The sequence below is a fragment of the Corapipo altera genome, unplaced genomic scaffold (assembly GCF_003945725.1).
Source record: "Corapipo altera isolate COAL_440 unplaced genomic scaffold, ASM394572v1 1, whole genome shotgun sequence".
In the NCBI taxonomy this organism is placed as follows: Eukaryota; Metazoa; Chordata; class Aves; order Passeriformes; family Pipridae; genus Corapipo; species Corapipo altera.
Genome location: NW_020884873.1, coordinates 5424228 through 5446385, shown reverse-complemented (window position 1 = coordinate 5446385; position 22158 = coordinate 5424228). Strand labels below are relative to the sequence as shown.

Genomic DNA, 22158 nt, shown 5'->3' with positions numbered 1-22158 from the left:
GCCCATCTTCTCTATTGTGCAGATTACAAGCCTGGCATTATGCAGAGAGAAAAGATCATTTCCCTCTGACCTTTTCTAAGGATGAACAGAGAAGCAAGAGAAGTCCTTCTTGTGTTTAAGCATTCTTAAGACATGCAGACATTTATCTGTATTTCAGTTCTGCAGTATAACCCTGGCTGCAAAACATCATTTTAGTAGCTTTGATTAAAAACAGTGGATATTGTCCCCAGTTGTGAAAAAACTTTACTGCCCTGGGGAGCCACATAATTAGAGGAATCAAGCCAGCAAACATTCCTCACAAGATTCTAAAAAAAAGATCTCCTAGGATCAGGCTTCTAATTCCATATTTGGGCATGACTGGGTGATTACAGCCATTCTATGTACATGGATAAATATGGTATGAGGACTTCAATGTATCCTCTTTTTCTTTGTTTCTAACTTATTACCTCTTTGATGAGCTCTAAATGAATTTGCTCAGGGCCTGTACCTGTCACCTGAGTGGGCAGCCCTGAAGTCCCCTGTCTTGTGGTCATAAGAGAGGGAAAATTATCTCTGAGCAGGAGAGAGGACTTGATGCCTCATAGAAATTATGTCCTCACTACTTGGGCCAACAACACAGGAAGAGCAGTAGAGGGACCAGAGAAAAAGATCCACCACTGGCCATCAGGAAAAGAGACAATTAATAAAAGTTCTTCAGGAGGTATTATTACAATCTTCATTACTCCATTGGAGGAGATGTGCTGCTAAGACAGCTGCTGCAAAAAGAAGGGTTTCCAAGCAGTAATGGGAGTGGGGAAAAAAATCCCCAGTAATGAAGTGTCAGGCAATAGTCTGTGTTTGGATATCTGGAGAGTGATACTCTGGGTACAGTTTTAAATCAGGTGCTCCTCGTTTCTCCAGGTGGATACTCTGATCAGCAGGTAAGGATATCAGCAGTAGTGGAGGAGGATGACCAGCTGACAGAGGGGAAGTGATCTGTTCTATCAGAGGTGCACTCAAGGACCATATAGGACAGTTGTTAAAGATTATGTGGTATCTGATTGGATAAACAGTGCCTGTGAGCCCAGCCATGAGGAGTGCATACTATTGAAGCACTGCTGATTCAATTTACCTATACTTGGATTTTTATCTGTATATAATTAAAAATTTAATTCCCTCTCACTTTTATTGTCAACTCAAGAAAGTGTTTTGGGGCCTAAATCTTTTGCCTCCTGACATATTGCAGCTAGAACACCACAGTTAGTGCTAAGAGATAGAAACAGTCTGTAGAGGGAACTGAAATCGAAGATGAAGTTCACCTTGTTTAAGCTATGAGTCACTCTCTCTGGCTGTCTTCACAGTGTTATGACAGCTGCACTGTTTCTGCAAAAATTTCCCCAACTGGAGAAAAGTAAAAAGCAACTTAAGAATTTGCAACCATGAAAAAACACAGAAATTATGGGAGAAATGTTCCAAATTTTCTTTGGGCTAAATAAGCAGTTCTTAAACAATTAACTTTCTAAAGCAGTTCTAAATTCTGCTGAGTTACAAAGTGTCTTCACTTTGCGGATTCAGCTTTTTTTTTTTTTACTTAGAGTATTGCTATTAGTCTGATCTATGTAGATGATCCACCTGTCTGTTCTACGTAGATACAAAGCAGCATTCCTGGTTATCTTTCAATATGCATTCTGAGCATCTCTGATTTCTTCCCATTTATCTATTTCAGGAACTTGAGCAAGAATGTTGTGTAGGTAGACTTTGTCCATGACAGATTAGCTTAGGGGTTTTTTTAATCATTTCTGAATACATAGTGTAATTAATTGTACTCACAAAGACATCTTGATTGCACCTGAAAAATCAAATGCTGAGTTCTGCTCTGCCTAAAGAGCTCATCTGTAATTTGTTTTTACTCAGGTATGTCAACCATTCATGGTCCTTCTGGTGAATTTACTAGTCTCATGCTAAGCTGAATAGCATGTCAGAGTATTTATATATAGAGTTGTAATCTCTTCCTGCCTTGACTGAGCACAATATAAAATTCATGTATTCCAAAGGAAATATCCAGTCAGCAGATCACACAGTAGACCTCCACAAGCCCAGGCAAAACAATTCCACATCATTGCTGTGAGCAGTGATTAGAATTTGCTTGAGATCAGAGATGTTCACATCTATGTTACCTGTTTCAGTTAATTAGCGAAGAAAAAAAATTGCAGCGTGGGTTCAACCTTCAGACATGCACGCTGAAACATATAGATTCACATTTCCTTTATATTTTGCTTAACAGTGAACCAAATCCCAGGACACAGGCCAAACAAGCAGTTGCCTAAGGCAGATGGAGGGCAGGAGAAACAGCCATTTTCTCTGCTTTGACAGGATCCTGCAAAACCCAGTTGGCTGCTTGTGATGCTTTTACTGCCGAGAAAGAGGTCAGAGTGGATGGGAGGCTGCCTATGGTTGTAACTCCTCCCTGAGCAGTTTTTGTGACCTTTCAGGATCTTTTTTCTAGTCTTCTATCCCCTCTTCCAATTCTTCCCATTCCTTGGTGTACTTCTTAGGGTGGATGAAATTTGAAGCCTTGTGCTCCACTTTTAGTAGTAAGCAAGAGCTTTGAACTGCTAGAATTCTGCTGGTTTTCTCACTTTCCATTTCCTCTACATGTGAGAAGTCATCTTGAGATCAGATATAGACAAGAATTACCTATATTCCATCATCAGGGTGGCAAAGAGAAGTTTTCTTCTGATACAGCACAGGATGCAGACCTGGGTGTTTATATTTATGATTTTGACCCACTGTAGCCTCAAAGACAGAAAACATCTCTCCAGAACACTCTGCTATTTCGTATTCCCATTGGCAGACAAATCTTATAATTTTCTGTGAGAAGTAAAAGAAAGTGAAGGAAACTGAATTCTCATAAAAACAGATTCACCAACTCTTATACTGATGTTCTTGGGCTCACTGAAAATGGACAGGTTGCTTGATAGTTCTGCAAGCTGTTGTTAACCTTATCCTGACACGACAGTGCAGTCTTTTTGGAGTAGACCACCTCCAGGCTCAAGATGGCACTTCCATCAGAAAGCTCATTTGGTCCTTGGCCTCCCTGCTGAAACTGCAAACACTGACCCTTTATTGCGAGCTGCCATGGTGGCAGAAGAAATGTGCCCACCTGCCTGCAATAGGCACCGGACTGAGGTCACCAGCTCATTCCACGTGGGATGGTAAATGATCATTCGTAGTAATTCTCGATGGTGAACTACATTTGCCCAAGTACAGGATGACATTCCACATGGGAGGTGATTTGAATTGCAGTAGCAATTTCCTGAGCCGCCTGTTCCCAGCGGTCTAATGTTAGTAGAGCACAGAAATTAAGACAATTTAAATAGGTTGTCTTCTTTGGAGAGTTGTCTGAGATGTGCAGTGTCATATGCTGTACAAAGGAAGGAGACATGCAATTGCAGGTTGTCTAGACGAGGCAATCACAGTATTTCCCACTGTGCTATAGAACTCTAGGTAAAATTCACTCCTCTGCTGATGGTCAGTGTAAAGATATCCTGTTAAAATCTCACATTGCTTCAGTTTGCTCTCCCCCACAGCCCTGTTGAGGGAGACAGTAAGTGTGGACTGAAAAGGCCTAAATAGACATGCAGCTTAGAAACACTGAACATAAATGATCCACTTCAGTGCACAGTAGGAATTTCACTTCTATAAGCTGGGCTGTTTTGTAATTTTTGCCACTTTGGTTTCTAAAACAACCCCTTTCAGTTTATATCCATACAAATATAAATAGTTCTCACCTGGAGTTCAGGGCTCAGTCCGTTTAAAAATTGGCCCCATTTGTTTTAGATTCTAAAATAACAGTTTAGGAGCTAACAGTTGAAATCTGATTTATCAAATGGGCTTAATAATACATAGATTCATTCAGTGATTTTTTTTTCAGAGTTAATTCATTATTTTGGATAAGGTGTTGTATCAGACCCAGTGAAAAGGTGTTATTGAAGCAGAAAATATAACTACTATTGATTGATTTTTTTGAAAATTCTTTGTACAGTTTTTATTGTTATTGTTCGGGGCTTGTTTATTTGTTTTACATCATAAATAGCAAAATATCACTCCCAGTATGAGAAAATTTCATTTTTCATTTTTTCCATGCCTTGAGGCTGAGTTTGGAGCCAGGGTTGACTGTGATCTACCTTCAGGCCAGAGACGCCAGTGTTTCTCTTACTTACTTCCACTTTCCTTGTCACAGTCCCAGAGGAGGGGCTAAACCCTCAGCAATGTGACCAAGGCACGTGCTTTGGCTTGAAATTCAGGGATCATCCTACTTTGATTCTGCTGCAGTGCTGGTTTTTGCACAGCTCATTTTATTGAAAGCCTGATCCCAAACCTGTTGAAGTCCATGGAAACCTTTCAGTGAGATTTGGACCAGACAGGAGGAAATGACTTCACCATCACTGTTAGAAACCAACCTCCATCTCAGTTACCTAAGGAGCAGTCAGTCACATGGCATTCATTAACATTTTGGGTAGGATTTTCATAATCCTAATATTATGCCACCAATATTAGTGTTAGGTTTCCTATTTATTTTTGCAGAAGCAAACTTAAGACAAATCCTAGGTGGAGTAGGATTTTTTAAAATCCACTCGTTGACATTCATTAGCAACAGTAATGGAGAATGAATTGGAGAGAATGACTTTACCATTACAGAATGAACTGTGTTATCTGCTGTGTGTGTCTTATGTAGTGATCTGCTTCAGCAGATATAAGACTTAATGCTTAGGTACTCTTGGTCCAGCAATTTTCACAATCATTAAGCTTACTTTTTGAAATACAAGTGCTAAAACCTGGTTTAGAACCACATGGGAGTCTCTAAATAGAGGTAGGTCAGCATTTCTTGAAAAAAAAATCTTGCTGTATAGGTGTCTCTGAAAGAGGGGAAGACAGAACCACAGCCAAAAAGAAGGCAAAGCATTCAGAATCATAACTAAGCAACATGAAATTCTTGTTCTTAAGCCTTCTGTTTTCAGTCTATATTCCCAATAGGGTTCTTTCATAAAACTGTCATCAAATGTCTACCCTTTTCACTTTCTGGCAGAATCTATTAGTTTTTTCCTACCCATAATTTATCATGTTTGTTCACCCAACTTGTATTTGAAAAATACATTTCATGTCAGATAACAGGCTTGAATACTGAAAGTCTGCAGTAAAACTTTGAGGTCTGAGTTTTTAAATATATTTTCCAGTACCGTGGGTAAAATTGACCATAATTAAATATGTACAAAATTGTGAGTACCATTAATTACACTTAAACCAATTTAGTTGCAATATATAATCTTAAAGACAGATTGAAACCTGGCTAAAAATTAGAGCCACCATCTCACTCTCCAGATGTCAGATTATTGTCAAACAGTTCATCGTTAACCATTATTCATATAGATATTTGTGGATAACTGCTAGAGAATATCAAGTGGTAAAGAATATTAGAAAGTTAATGGCGTTGTACAGAAAATTGCACAGAAATGTTACATATGTGTTTTATTTGAATAGTCAGTCAAATGTTGAGAATTAAAGGATTAAAAACAGGTATAAATCTTTTCCTGAGTATTGGTAGAAATGTGGACACTCCAGCTGTTTTACGTGTGTATCTAGAAGGGATGGTCCATTCATGTGTCTGTCTTGAAAGAGTAGAGAAAGCTGGGTGTGCTACACAGGCTGAGGAGACTTTCTAGTGGAAATCAATCTAACCCATTGTTTTTCCATGTCTTCCTTCCCTCCACCCATGTCCCGTCCCTCCCTCCCTCTTGCTAGGGAGTTTTCCAAAGAAAGAGAGAAGGCTAAGGCTCGAGGCGATTTCCAGAAGTTACGGGAAAAACAACAGCTAGAGGAGGATTTGAAGGGATACTTAGACTGGATAACTCAAGCAGAAGATATTGATCCAGAAAATGAAGATGAAGGCATGGATGAGGAGAAGCCTCGAAACAGTAAGCAACTTTCTTCTCTCTCTTTCTCATTCTCTCTTTCTCTCTCTCTCTCTCTCTCTCTGCTTTTAGCAAGAGAGCCTGTGCCCACCTGCTGTAGTGCTGAGATGGCTTAAAAGGAAGAAAAAGTTCTTCCTGAGACATGCACTGTGCTTATACATGATTCCAGTTTAATGCCTGGATGAAACCGTGGGAAGTAGAAATATGTGTGCAATAATTGATATTCTGCAGATCCTTGGTGTTTTGCCTGTGATATTGACATAAGATCCTGATATTAAACAGAAAAAATAGGTCAATACTTGTTTTTCCTCTACTGAGAAAAGTTTTAAAACATACGTGTGTTTCCTATTCATTTATTTAATTGCAGTTCAGTGTTACAGGCTGTTTACAAATGGCTGGTTCTTAGAAAGCAAAGGTTTCTTTGGCAAAACAGTGCTACAGTGTGGGAGAAGGGCCTAATCAACCCTGTTGTACATTAAATGGGCCATCTGTAACTCCGTTGAAATCAGTGGATTTGTGTTTCCTTTTTCTAGGCTGTATTTAAGGTCTCAGACATTTCCTGTGAGGGTGTTATTCTTCTGTTCTGGAGTTGACAAGATGTTTGTATGAAGTGAAAATTCACCAACAATCTCTTCTTATTAGGAATCCTGAAGACAGAAGGGCTTGGAGAAAGCAGTGCTTTCTTCATTGAATTACCTTTATTGAATCTTCTCCTTCCACATTCTCTTTTACCAGTACAGGCTCCATAACACTTCAGAAACAATTAGCAGTTATCATTGCTGGTTGTGCACTTGAGGACATGTCAGACTTGGAACCTTTACACAGTTAGTGGACACTGGCTCTAGTCTTAGCTTTCATTGCAGGAATGTGCATTTTCTTAGTTTGATTTTGGAAGAGAAGACATGAAACACTTCCCTGGAGATCATCCTTCCTACCAAACAACCAAAATCCATGGGATGATCCAATCAGAAACATATATGCTAGTAATAAGAAGATTGGACATGGGAAATTGTGCTTTTCTTGCTTTAGCAAGATTTTTATCAGATGTTAATAACCTTTTGGGAAATTAGCACTATCACTACCAGAACACTTGAGTTCTTTTAAAAAAAAAAAAAGTGAGGTCATTGATATCAGGTTATACCCATGATACTTATGTATCTGGACTTGCAGGAGTCACTGTGGTAACTTGCTCAGACTTTCCTCAAATCAGGTTATTTTGATTTTTATGCTGCTGTCTTCATAGGTCATATAGCTTACTTTCACAATTTAACCTCAGTAATCATTTGGAAATGAATTTATTATTCATAGCCAAAATTTGCTGCTCTGTGGCTTATGATACATGAATATGTAAGATGTAGATTCATTGCATGTGCTGTTGAGTGCAGTCAATCCATATCAGAGCTAACAAGCTCCTTTTTTGGTTGGTGATATTAAGAACTGAAAGATAGTGCATCTCCAGCTTACTCTCAGTTCTCCCTGTTTAGTTTAATAAGGTGAGGCTTTTAAGACATGATTGATAAAAATTAGTCCCCTTTCATCTTACTAGTTGTCTAGAATTTTTCATAGTTGGCTGTTAATTATAGAATTACCTACTATTATTAGCAGACTAACTTGTTAGCCCTTTCTTTTCCAAACTACTAATGAGTGCAATGTCTACAATGCCATTGATTCCAAGTATCAGGTCTAAGGGCAGTGGTTGTTGACAAGACCCTTGTACAAAGCACATTCTCTGTGACATTGTGGCTTTAGGGTACGTTATCCATTTTTATTACATGCACACCAGGCTTGGAAACAAACATCTGCAGTCTGCAGTGCCTAGCATTAAACAGTAGAATTACACCTTTGTACAGGATACAAAGGAAGGCTGTGGACTGATTTTGGCCATGTTCTGGGGACAGTGGTCATGCTAACAAAAATTTCAGCACAAGAGAATGGCACAGACCAAGCAAGCAGGTCACTGTGAAGTTTATTTGCCTATTCCTCTGATATATGTGCCCCGTTTAGAGCAGGCACCATTCTTAGTGCCTGTGGCCTGTATCTATGAATACCAAATTAATCCTCCTTCTAACCTTGGTGTACTATCCAGTGCTGTATCTTGGTCTCCCCACCACAGGCTTTTCTGGCTATGTAAGTAAAGGATGCCTGTGAACCATCTCAACCCACTCAGGTTCTGCAGACCAGTTTACTAACCAGCTCTGACAAGGTCTGTCTGCTGTCCTGAAGATGAGTCACATTGCAGCTGTACTGCTCTTGGGGCTTGATAGATCTGCTAGAAACTGGGTTGAAAGAACACTGAGTCAGAAGAACTGAGAAACAGAGACCCTTTCCTTCATGGCTTCAGCTTAAGATAATACCACAGAAAAGGTGCTGTGAGTAAGTGACAGGGTGTTTTGTTTGGGATGGGTTTGCCTGGTGTGTTAGGTACTGTGTTGAATGTTTTGGCATTCATGCCAGCAGTCAGTCACTGGTAGGGTTAATCTGAGGGAGAAACATGGTATTAATTCTCTTCCAAAAGCCATCTACAAAATGAGCTCCAACTGTAAGGGACAGATGGCACAGTTGTAAATTCCCTCAGGAATCCCTTTGGCTTGAGTGCTCCCAAGACATTTGAATCCCACCTACTAGCAGTCCAAGATTGCATCACCAAGATTCCAATAGCTTCCTTGTCTTTTTGTGTTTGTCTCAGTTGCCTCATATGCACCTTCAGTGTGCTTTTCGTTCAAGTGCTCTTCGAAGCTCTTTCTGTCTCTAGTACAACATCCTGAACTCCACAGATGAATGTTTCTGCCCCTTTCCAACACATTTCTGTTCAGTGGTTAATTAATGTTGACTTTTAAGGTATCAGCCCTGAGACTTTCAGATAACAATTCGCTGAAATGCACAGGGCAGTTCAGGCCTCCTTAAGCTGCTGTCTTAGCTCAGTAAACTGAGGTGGCCTTTGCATCAGTTGTGTTGTACTGATGCTCAGGAGACGTGCTCCTGCCTGAACTCTGGCAGTGACTCACATGGTTACTTTGAAGAAGTCACATCAGTTTTTTCTTCTTTGGTTTTCCCCCAGAGGTTGTTTGGAGGCTTGTGGGGAGTTAATAAAGAATATCAGAATAGTTCAGAAGTTTAATTAAAATATACTTACTAAACCAGAGTCTCAGCTAACCTAAGCTCTGAGATTCAGCAGTTTACACCATCTGGGCCCTGACCCAGGTAGTCTACCTAAACTGAAGCATCCCAAACACAGAGAACATATGTTTCCAGTCTCTTCTCTGTCCTTGGCAGCTGCAGAGGCAGGTTTTGCTGTCTTCTTACTTTGTAGAGAGTGCTGCCTGCTTGTCAGCATGGAAACTGCCTCCTGTAAAACAGAGAACACAAGGTGGAAGAGAAATTCACTTGCATCCCTTTTACGTTTGACTGCCTATGACAGTCCTTACGGCATCATTGATTACCTTTTTTATATTCTGCTGCTTTCCTGAAGCTGTCAAACCTTGCCCTAAGTCTCATTCTGTGTTTACAGTCCTAATGAAATGATCAAGTCCAAGGACTACAACAGTGAGGACCTTAGTGAAAAAAAGGGTAAGAAAGAAAGATAATTGCAGCCAGAGTCAGACAATCTGTGCATCCTTTAGCTGTTGCTCTCCATAGCAGAGGTCTTGGCATTCTCCTAAGGTAGTTTTTTACCAGTCATCGCTCAAACGGATTGAGAGACATTCACAGAAGAGGCTGCATTAATTCTTTGTGTTTTGGGGAATTACCATGTTTAAGGCAGTTTTTTTCATGTTGTTTGCAAACTTGATTTTGCCATTATGACAGATGTGAGGTGGGAAATGTGAAAAGGCTTCTGGGGGCTGTTTGTGTTGATGATTTTCATCTGTGCTCTTTCCCTGATGGGCCTTCTGCATGGGAAGAAAACATTAATTTGACAGAGGGGAGAAACACATGTCATGGCACAAAGCAGCTACTGAATTTCAAAATTACATGATACCAAAGAGAACCGTCCCTCCTATTGCCACAGTTACTGTGAATTTGCCCTGGTTTTTTTCCCCCTTCCTGAGAGTGGTCTGGAATGCATCTGTGTTGCTGTGGGCAGAATCAGGAAACCTCAAGCCAACCCAGATTCTCCTCCTATTGAAATTCGTTGGCAAAGCTCCCATTGACTTCAGTGGGGTCACAAAAAAGCTGTGAATAGGCAGGGAGAAGTAATTTGATGTTTCTGACTGCTCAGATTTTGTCCACCCTCTGTTATTTTTCTATTTTCAGTTTTATTTGGTGCTACTATCTATGTAAGTATGACCTAATTAATGTCCCTGAAAGTCTAATGTCCCCTAAAAGTAACAGAGCCCACTGCTTGGCTTGGGATCTGACAACAAAGGCATTCTGTGATTCAAGGCAATTCGTTCTTCTACTTAGTCATATCCAAGGTAGTAGTGTAAATTCAAGAGCTCATTTGCAAGTAGCTTACCCTACTAAAATTTAAAGTCTAATCATACTCCAAGGCCCTATTGTAGTGGAACTGATGGCTATAGATAATCAGATTTTCATGTAACACAGCAGAAAAAACCCCAGTACAAATCAATGTATTGCCTATCAAATCATTTAACAATACTTCAGATAATATGTTAAAAAATGAAAGGTATGGGAAAGGAGTTGACTGCACACGTATGTAGTTTTATGCCTCAGGTAAAATCAGAATAGTGCACAATTGAAGAAAAAAAGTACAGAAAAACAGGCAAATTCTAAAATGCATTAAAAAAATAAGCTGTTTAAAAAAAAAATAGTCTTCAATCTTCACCTTCTGAGCATTTTTCGTAGTACCTTAGTGACCTTTGGAAATGTCTGCTAATATCTGAGTTCACTGCCTCTAAGGAATTGACAGCAACTGAACTTTTTGGTGGACCACAGATTTTGTCTTGCTCCTACAGCCAGTGTTACTTGTGAACATCATCATAACTAGGCAGTAGAGTGCATTTAATCACAGGTTTGTGAGAGTATTCCCCAGAAGAAAATGATTTTGAGACAGGGAAGACGTTTTCAGCAGCAAAAGCAATATTTTAGAAGAAATTGGTACCTCTTGGAACATTTGAACTTTTAGAAAATCTATGTCTTTCATGGAAACTGCACATCAGGCCATAAATGAGAACAGGAGAGCTGGTGGTTCAAACAGGAAAAGGGAAGAATTTTAGAACTCTAGAAATAGAAACCTCAGCAATTTTAACCCAAACAGGGTTTTATTCCCAAGGGATCCAACAGTAGTTTGACTCTATTACATAACAGGGATAAAAGCATGACCACCTTTCTCTAAAAGTCCAGGCATTTTAGGATTTATCTGTCCAATTTCTGTTGACTTGACTTCCTTTTGCAAAGTCAACTTACATAGCACAAGGACACTCCATTCACTTCAGGGAGGTTATGTACCAAATACATACCATTGACTTTAATGAAATCTGTCACTAAATCCTGTACAACCCTTTGGGAAAGTTGGAGATTTGAAGCTGTTGGATAGAGAGCACTTTGTGTACAGCTCTAATCATGGTACCAAATATAAAAGAACACCAGCTTGTTCGATTTGCATGTTTAGTAGTTTCATATGTCAGCTTGCTCAGTGGCCTCCGAATCATGTGCTTAGTGTACTGAGAAGGAAGTAGCTTATTACTTTCAGCCTGAAAGAAAAAAAAATATCATGGTGCTGTGGGATAATGTCTAAGGTAGGAAGTACATAACAGGATTTTCCAAGACTTGGTTACAGGCTAAAATTTCAGGGTGGCCTAAAAAACTCTTGGTGTATTTTCTGTGATGAAATTTAATGGGGAAGTTCACAGCTAGGGAATTAACATGGAAGATACGGGGGGGGGGGGGGGGGAAATCAGGGAGTGTATATTTACAAGATGTCTATTTTAAATCCATTTTTGACCATCACTACCTTAAAACTCATGTCTTCTTATTGTATAAGCAAAAAGATGGTGTTCTGAGCTAATTTCTGTTTAACAGAACATACTTGAACTTGTCTATTGACAGCAAGTTAGTTCACCCTGTATTACTGTAGGTTCATCCACAAAATCTGTCCCAATGTATTTCACGTACACATGGAAGGACATGGGCAGCCACCCCTTGACATGCAGGTACAGCTTCATATTTTAGAGGATTTCTGCCTATTGTCAAAAAGCAATTAAAAAAAACCCCACAGGGTGCTTACATGGGATTTAAGGTCATCTGAGCAAAAGCTCTAAGAGGCACAGGCTGAAAAATGAAACCTTTATCAGTTTAGTTCCTCCACTACCAGTTGGTAGTTTGAATGGCATCATACAACCTATTTGCATTTTGTTGCTTTCCATGTGTAAACACAGGGAAATCAGTGCCAGCATTGTAAAATGATTTATTATCTGTCAACACCTCATTTAAAGAGGAAGAAAACACAATCTCTTCTACTTTTATCATTGTCCACTGATGTGGAAAATAATCATCTGGTAACCAAGAAGAGACTAGCTACAGTGCCAACAATTTGAAGGCATTTCACAAGGGCACTTGGTAGGTATTTCACAAGGAGTTTAGCAGCTGGGATAGATTTATTCTCTTTCACCTGGAGACAGAGGGACAAAAGAAGTCCTTTTTGGTGTTCACTGCACCACCAACTTCTTCTAGGAAAAAAAAAACTCCATGTGCTCAGCTGCAGAGGTTCCAAAACATGGTTTGCTTGGACAGGAGTGGAAGCAACTCCCAAGTATGTTCTTTTCCCAGTCCACGCTCTGTAGAAAACAGTCCCAGTGGCATTTGTCTACCTTGTATCTTCTATCTTTTGAAGTAGCTTATATGCTGCTCTTAATATAAATACTACAGTTTGAGGACACTTAATAAAGGGCCTTTGTAAATGATAAGTCAGCTTTGGTTTTGTTGTGTGGCTCTTCACAGAGAAGCTCAGGTTGCAAAATGCAGCATGAGTTTGCGCTACAGATGTCGAGCTCGAGTCTATAATTAGCATACTGCCCAGAAAAAGCTTCTGGGACATTAGTTCTCACATTAGGCTGAATCACTCCTGCAATCCTTAGGCAAAAATCATACTGGAATTCCTGGGGATTTTGCCTGGGTAAGGACTTGGGCCCCAATCTGTTTTGTCCGAGGTCAGTAACAAAACATGCAAATGTCAGCGCTTGAAAATGTTGCCCAGTGTGAGGTCTTGATGCGCCAGAGGCTTCTCAGTGCTCACACATGACTTCAATATTGTGTAACTGTCAGCCACCAAAGGCAGAGCGTGAGATCTTTGGGATCTGAAATTGCTTGCAGGACTGAGTAGTCCAGTACTATTTGCCCAGTGCATAATTCCACTGGCTAAAGTGCAGTCGTATCTGGTGTGAATTTGACCCATTGTCATGACGAGCATGTTGCTCCCATAACTGTACTGAAGGAAATGTGGGATCAGACCCAGATAAACTTTTATAACCTAAAAAGAAGAAGCAACATATATCAGAAAAGAATAAGAAAGCATTTGTGAGGCTTTATAGTGACCCCGCAGGTAGCTTTGGTAGCAGAGTACAGAGGGCAATGATACTCAGCAATGTAGGTGAGAGAAAGTGAAGCTGCCATCTCCAAGCATCATTTTCATTGTGTAACTTTCTGTGCAGCTGAAGTAACAGAAGAAAGATTATTTAGTGTGATTCTGCTTCTACCTTTGCCCCACGTTCCATCAATGTCAACAAAACCATCATGCCAACATTTGACTTTTTCCTACTGGAATAAAGCAAGAACTGAGAGTAGACTCCCCTCCTGACTCTCTTCACTTGATGCTTTCTTTTTTTTGTCGTGAGTGAAAAATCAAGGAAGCAGTATGGCTTTATCCTTGAATGTTTTGTCTTTCTCCCCATTTCCAAGAGGAAATACTTAGGGGAAAAAATTAGCCTTCTCAACAAAGTGAAATTTAAAACTTTGGGGTTTAAATTATGCTTTAAAATGCTTCAGCTACAGCATTGATTCTTGACGTATGTATGCAGGTTAATATTTGGAGAGGCATGAAATCTTGTTCTGGACTCTTATCTAATTTTAAAAAAAAAAAAGGCACAGGAAGGCTAAACAGTGTTGTCCGGGTGACTCACCCTGTCAGTGCCAGTGACACAGTCTCTCACACCATTCTTTGCCCTCTGGACCAGAATTTTGACCTTGGAGTGTATCAGATAAGGCATTTACAGGTTTGATCAAGGGTGGTTTTGAACTATTTTCCTTCTCTGGGAATTCACCATAATCATGTTAATCATTTTAGTAAATACAGTTTTCTTGTTCCCTTGAATGCATGGATAGTTCACTCCATGTAAGTCAATCAATAGGTCTGGTTTTTATTAGTAATATAATTTAATAACCCAGCTTTTATCAAATAGCAGCTTTTAGGTTCATTGTTCTGTAGATTTCACAACTTCCCAGCTTTTCTTTCTCTCCTTCTGGCTGAAAGGAATCTTTGATCATGAAACAAAAAGCAAGCAACCTTTTGAAAACTTTCTTCCCCTTCCTTCTCTGCTGATAAATTATTGCTGGGGGTAGGTAAATCCCATCTAACCAAACAAGATATAGAAGCAGTTTAGTTCAAGCCTGCATTTTCTGTCCAAGGACTGTATGGAGAAAAAAATGTTTCCTTTGTTTGAACAGAGAGAAAAAGATGATGATGCTGGTAATTCAGGAAGCCTCAGGACAAAAGCTGTGGCCAGTGTTACAAGCTATAATTCAGCAGTAATTTGTTCCAACATAGCATCAGAAGGCCTGATATCCTTTGGTGAAGGAGGAAAAGCATTTCTAAGAATTAGAGGAGAGTAATTCTTGTGTTTGGGGAAGGTGAGCTAAATTCAGGCATGTGGCTGACTCCAGCAGCCAGCTTCTTGAGTGAGTGCTGGTGAATAGTGACAGCTCTGAGATAATTAACTGACCCTAAGGAGGTCACTGTGATGAGCACCAAATAAATCTCTGTGCCACTTTTGCACAGAAGAAGGGATGCCAGTGTTTTGAGCCCATACTCCAAAATTGTGCTGATTTCTGCCCACAGGCTCAGTTTTGCTTCTTGTTCCCTTGCAGACGTCAAAAGTTACAGACTTTAGATAAGCTTCCAGGCTGTTGTAGTTCACAACTGGGAAAAAAAACTCTGTCTGTAAGATCCTCTCTGGCTGAAAACCTTTTGTGGTGATCTTCATGTGCTCTTGCCCTCTTGCAGCTGAGGATGTGCCTTGTGTCGTTCAACGTACAGGGTTTTCCAGCTTCACCCTTCCTCAGCTCTTGTAACCTGGAGCACAAACAACATTAGACTGAGAACTGCTGGAGCAGTGATGTGTGACCAGCCACAGCATATAGAGGCTGACATTAATGTTGATAGGGCATTAAGTTTATCCACTATAAAAGCTGTTTCCCTAGCAAAGACTGTCTGATGAGATAACACCTCTGTTTTGCCTGTTGGAAGCGAGACTTAGGTTGATGTAGGAATCCTCTTGAAATACTAGTATGTTACACAGAAATATCTTTGAAGGTAAGGCTTTAGAGGGAATCCATTGTTTATATAGCTGGGGAAGACTAACTTTGTGCAAATAAATTAATCTCTATCTTCCCTTTTGGCAAGTACTTCTTGAAGCTGTCAAGATTAATCCACTGACATTATGATTACACTTTTCAAGAAAGGACACTAGTCTGTGAGAAAACTGCCTTTGCCATACCTTCTGATGAATTTATTTCCCGTGGTTAGAGAGGCATAGAAAGCATTCAGTACCAGGATCTCCACAGAAAATTTTTGGAAGAAATGCCACAACCCCCTAAGCTAAGTATTCACAGAGCAAGACCGTATTTTATTTTATTTTATTTTTTAAGGAGATGGCTATAGTGTGCTCTTAAATCTTTATAAGGACAGTTGTAAAGTGGTTTTAAAAACTATGGAGTATTGAACAGTTCCTGCTGAAGTCGGTGAGAATGATCTGTGATCGATGTTTGAGAATTAGTTCTCATTGCAGATGTAGCCTCAAGAGTCTCTTCGTTGAGAAGAAAGCATTGGTGAGCAGGACTGATAGCAGCTGAAATCCTGAGCATTTTTTCATGTGGTATAAAGAACTGTCAGGAGAGAGGCTGTGGTGTTCAGTAACAGTAGCTGAGGGACATAAAGCATGTGTTAGGAGTTAGAAACAACTGTTGGGGATGAGAACTAGTTGTATTACAGCAATACCAGCCAAGATCAAAGCCACAGTGTGTCTGGCACTGTACATACAGAAACTAAAAGTATGTGTACGTACTTCCTTTTTACAGAAAACCAAAGCTAGTAAATATGGAGTTCAGCTACCTAAACATATTCATCTAATGCCAATTTAGACATTTCATGGTATCCAAGACCTTTGTTGTGAACCGACAGATGAAGTATAGCAGCTGAGGCTTGTATTCTTGCAGTGTGGTAGTTGGAAGGGAATATCCCAGGTGGGATGTCAAAAATGCCATCCAGTGCCTCAGAAGAGGCAAGTGAGTGGTTAGTCCAAAGACATGTAGGAAAAGTTTTGTACAAGTAGAACCTTCAATACAGATCTCGTAAGCTGAATGTCTTAAAAGTGTTCTTGGTAGATAGAGGAATGTGATGGAACAGACCATGCAGAAATTGTTCTGATACAAGCATTTTTTCCCCCTTGGTCTAAGTGTGTATTCATCATGACCTCTCTCTCTCTCTCTCTCTCTCTCTCTCTCTCTCTCTCTCTCTTTGTCTTTCCTTATGTATTTTATATTATAACTTGAAGATTGACATGCAGGAAGGCAAATATTAAGGCCCAGACCTTGTATTCCTTGGTCTAGACTGAGTTCAGTTTGGGAAGGGCTCAAAGCAGGAAGTCTCTAAGAGGTCAGAACAGACTAGGGGAGTCAGAAGGTGCATTAGGCAGAGCTGTGCCTGGGAAACTCTCATATCATCCACCTTGCCCTCCCCTGGCTGCAAGGTAGCTTGAGTATCTTAAATCAATTCACAAGCAAGCACACAAGAAGGCAAAGGTAACAGAATTTAAAAGCAGGTGGGGTTAGAATACAGACCCTGCTGTTGTGAAGGCGGTGCAGTGGAGCAGCTCAGTGAGCTGTAGCCGACAGGAGGCCTGAGGCTCTGTGATGTTCCTGTGGCAAAGCTTGGAGACGGGGAGCCTGGGCAACATTACACAGCTGAGCTAGTATATATGCAACCAAACTGGTTGGTAGTGCTGATGCAGCTGAAGAGAAAGGACAGTTGTGAATGGCATCCAGCACTTTGGGAAGCCTGGGAAGTTTGCAGCAGGGACCCTGGTGCAGGCAGTCACACCCTCACTCTGCTCCTGCTCACTTCTGCTTATTGGATGAGAAACTTCCCATCCACTCTGACAGTCTGCTAATATGATAAAAATCTCTGGTTGTATTTGCTTCTGGGAAGAAAAGCAGGTCTCTCCATCCCAGTTATCTCATAAACAACAGCCTGGAGAGGTGGCGGGGGAAGGAAAATGTTTCCAACTGGGGAACTAAACTGAAAATAGCTGTGGCACTGAGTCTGCCTGCTGATTACAGCAGCTCTTCAGTTAGCAGGATTGTAGAATAAGTCAACAGATTAGCGAATTGGCCTTTCAGATCTTGAGGACTAAATTCAAATTCAGCTTTAGGGCCCACTGGTGTTCACAGGACTTGTCACGTTTCCTCTTACAAAGTTCACAAACCACAGCATGATGCATCTCCTTTCTCACCTGAGGAAGGGCTGCAGTCAGACATGTCCCTCTAAGTGCAAACTGTGAAGGTCTTGTAGTGGACCCAAGGGTAGGTAACACAGGGGTGCCTTTAGATCAGGGTGAGGATTTTACCAACTACATTAAAATCCATAGGCTGAAGTAGAAGAAGGGTTAAGCATCAGAACAAGGATGCAGTGGCAGAGCTGTGTGGATCCTCACAGATGTGCAGATCAAAATGTAAGTGTATTATCTAGCTGTTTGAAGAACCATGAGCAGAATAACAGGGCTATGCCAGGTCACGAATGACTTGTTTTAACACAGCTGTGTGAGGGAAGCTTGCATAACACCTGCCCACACTAAGCTTAGCTCAAGCTGTTGTTATCGGTCCCTCACTCTCCTGCATGCTAGAAGTATTTGCAAACTAGGAATCTATTATTTCAAGGCCACTATAAAATGCCTGTTTTTTTGGCTTGAGGTAATTCACCTATTCTCAATGCCCTCTTCAAGAGGTATAAAATCTTTAATTACAGGTTTGACAAACTGACTTTAAGGGCAAGACTCTTTAACTTCAATTCTTTGCTTTTCTCCTGGCTGCACAGTAGTGCACAGCCTGCCCAGCTAGCATGTCTCATGCTTCTGACTCATATGATATTGTGATAATAGTGTCTAGTATCAGACTAGTCATTATATTAGCAGAAGTGTCTGAAAGAACATCACATGCAGGAGCGGCACACAAAATCCCAAGCATTTTATTTACTAGGCACAGAAGAAATGTAGCAGACTAGTGTTTCAAAGCAGAGTTTTATGCACATTTTGGAACAGGAGAGGTGAGTTCCATTTCAGATCATGAAGCTGAATAGAATCTGTTCAGTGTGATCTATGAATACACCTGTGGGGGTCCAGTGTTTTCACAGAGCCCTGGCTCTGGAGTGACCTAGATCTTATGTGTGTGGTACTGTACCCGTTCATCAGTGAACTGAATTGCTTGATTGTTTGCCATCAAGGAAGGCATCATCCAGAAGCCTTCTCACACACCTCACATGAATACTGCTATTAGAAAATGTCTGCACTTGCTGAGAATTGATCTGGGTCAGGCACTGCCTGTGCAATGGAACGGTTCATATGGACAGGGCCTCGCTGCTGTCTTTTCGTAATATTAATGCTTAAATATTTTAAGAGCTACTTCTAAATTAAGTCTTCCCAGATGCAGGAAGCATACACTACTCTTCTAGCTTACAGAGTGGTATTTCTGATGAAAATTCTCAATCATTTGTTCTTTCCTACAGTCCCTTCACCTGTGACCCAGCCTGTACCCTGCCTATCCTTTGAAATAATACAGCCCATTTTCTCCCTCACATTCACTTTTCCTTTTTTTTTTTTTTTTTTTGAGTGATGCCAACAGTGGCCAGCCTTGGGGAGTATAGTTTCCTTCTTCCATACCAGATATAGTCCTCAGAGAGACATTCCTTCTCATTGGCACAATTCCTGCCAAAGTTCTCTGGTTGCAGGGTTGTACAAGCTCCCTCTGGGGAAAATGTCCATTGTGAGCTACCAGGGCATTACTCCCCACACACTGCACCATCCAAACAGTCCCTGGTGTCCTGACCTATCCTCTTATGTTCTCTAGCTCTCCAATTGTAGGCCACTCACAGAGTTTTCAGGCATCACCTACCTTGAAATGGCTTTGGGCAGGCAGGAACGTCATAAAACAGCCAGGGCAGCATCTCAGTCACTTTGAAGCTTAGCAGTCTAGGTGTAAAGCAGACACCTAGACTCCCTGGAGAGTTTCTGATGACCTAAGCAGATCAAGTTCTGTAATTTTTTTTTTCTTCTCCTGGACTCTGCAGGGAAGATGGATTCACAGGGCTGTGAACTGAAAGAACAAAGATGCTGTTGCTGAAGTAGAGATTTTCTTCAAAGCTACTACCTCATCACCCAGCTGTATTATTTGTATGGGTGGGCAGATGCAGAAGTTCTTCCATGCACAGGAATCACAAAAAGCACATGGGCTGCTTTAAAACCACATTTGTGTTTAAAACCTATGTCCTGGCTATTTTCATTAATAAGAAAGCCAGTGAGAAATATTAATAACTTCATGATTATTAGAAAAAAAAAACCCAACCCATCTTTTAGTTGTTGATTTTGCTGTCTTGAGGGCACTTCTTTGTGGTTAGTTATTTTGTTCATGATCAATGTTTGTATCACTTCCCAACACATTATCTACAGTGTTTGCAGCTCTCATACCCCCATTTCTAAGCCTCCTGCCAGACCAACCTGCAATAATGGAATCCTTCTGGTTTTCAAGTGAGACAATCCTGCTTTTTATGCCCATATATAATTTTGTGGGGTAGTTTCAGGCACATTTGATAGCACTGCTGCTTGTCCTGAGTTCCTCTGATAAAAAATATAAAGAATGAGAATGAAAACTTGTAGAACCATTAAGATCATGCTGTTGTGATTTGTTTGCCATCACAAAATACTGTTGGAAGAGTCAGAGATCCTCAGTTGTGTTGCCTTTCTTTCATTAAGTTTGTCCATTCTTGAATTGCTTCAGAATTCCATGGGGAACCAAGGGTTTGCTAAAAAATATTATGCTGATGTCAGGAAGTTACACTATAAACCATGTACCAGCAAGTAAATGCCTTGCACTTTGGCATCTCAGTTGTTGCTCCTAGCAAGGCAAACAATGCAAGTCATTTATCACACATGATAACCAGTTTAGGATGTCGTAGGAGGATCCAGATTCAGGAGAGAGACATCTTTCAAGACCTGTTCTGGTAGCGACTCTGTCACTCTGCGACCCAGCCCATCTGTCCTTCTTCAGCCACAGGGATTATGAGAGTTACTTCCATTGCACTTGCAGGGGATACTCTGCGGTGAATGGACTCCAGACTAAGATGTTTGCTCAGCAGCACAAGCAGTTTCCCAGGGAGACTGCTCCTCATGCCCTTTTCGGCAGAGTTAGACTCCCTTCTGTGAAATCTACTTTTGGGTGAGTCCCACGTCCTGTGCTTACGAGATATTTTGAAATACCACAGGTTATGCAAAGAAAAGCTTTGTCCTTCGGGCAGGGAGATGCAAAGAGGATTTTAAGTCCTTCCTTTCAAATACAGAACAGAACGTGTGTGAGGCTGGCAAAGGCTGTCTCTTGGCAGGGCCAGGAATCTGACTGTGCCCGTTACGTGGTCCTCTGTGCAATGTGCATTCCACTCTCTGGCTGAAAGGAACAAATATTTGTGGAACACAGCATATTACTGTCAATACCACTATAAAAAGAAGGGAAATGGCAGCTGTTCAAAGTAGCTGACGAGTTTGTTACACTAAAATAAGTCCCAGGAAGATTAATTAGTAACAAGGTAATGCATTCATAGGTGTGCAGTAGTCTGCATGTGGTAATGACAGATCTATTAATCACAGGGCCTGCACAATTAATATATTTTACTCTCTCTCCTATTCCTCTTTGTGTATGGCATAAATCTACATAGCCCATGGCTGTATCCCCTCAACATCATATGATATGTATGGACATATGTTGACACTCTGGAAGAAGGAAAAGTAAAAACAAGTCTTTTTATACAAAAGGCATACTTTGCAATTTGTATTGTAAAATACATAGTTTATCTATGAACGAAGTTTGGAGGTAGGATACTCCCTCTCAGTATTGGCAGTGTTCCTACTTTATACTTCTCCATTCAGTAAGGCCATGCTACACTGCATCAGTCCCTTGTGGTACAGTCCAATGCCCAGCTTGGTTTTAGTGTAATAGCAGGTCTTGTTACCACACAAGTATTAAGCTGCTGTGCCTTTGCTGCTTGTTCACTGATGTAAAGATTTTTTTACCAAAAGCCTTTTCCTCCTTGACTGAAGTGGATACAACTGGCAATCACTTCATGACTCTTTATTACAATCCTGGCTGACCTTGAGTGAAAGTGTGAATCAAGCTCACACCCTTTACAATCACAGTCATTTGTACATGATCAAAGATTAGATAATGCAAAGTGTATATATTACATGCATTTAATGTAATATAGTAGATATATTGTATATAGTGTATAATACTGTCTGTTGTGAGTATTGGCCTCTGAGCCCTTGGTAAGCATTTTCCAACTATTTTCACAATTTTTCTGGATTTTTTTTTTAATTTCGCTAGATTTATTGATGCATTCCGTCTAACTTTAGGAGGTATGTAACCACCAACATATAGTTCAGGTTCCCTTTCCTCTTCTCCTGTAAAAGCTTTTCTTTCACAGAACTCATTTTCAAAGAAGAAAACACAAAAGAATACCCCAGTCATACTTAGCAAATTTTCCTGACAAAATCAGGACATCTAGAGAAAACTAATCTCTTACCTCTGCAGTTTCCCTTCTGCATGCTGTTTGCATTAGGAACATTCTCACTGATTGTTCCCAAGACACTGTATGCATGTAGCAGAATGAAAGCTGTATCTTATTTAAATTAATAAGATGAATGAGTCCAGCATTTCCAAAACAAGCGGTGAGAAGAGGAAAGCTAGGCAATATTCATGTATTAATTAAAATGAGATC

The 22158-nt window shown here is 40.4% G+C and overlaps 1 protein-coding gene across 13 annotated transcripts in view; it reads left to right on the top strand.

The window, feature by feature from the left end:
- The window catches only part of CACNA1C (calcium voltage-gated channel subunit alpha1 C), a 433754-nt gene that overhangs the window by 282193 nt on the left and 129403 nt on the right, over positions 1-22158 (top strand). For all 13 annotated transcript variants that reach the window (XM_027658568.1, XM_027658551.1, XM_027658560.1 and 10 more), the window contains exon 9: positions 5782-5954. In XM_027658568.1, the coding sequence (XP_027514369.1) occupies positions 5782-5954 (173 nt within the window). The remainder of the gene's footprint in view (positions 1-5781; positions 5955-22158) is intronic.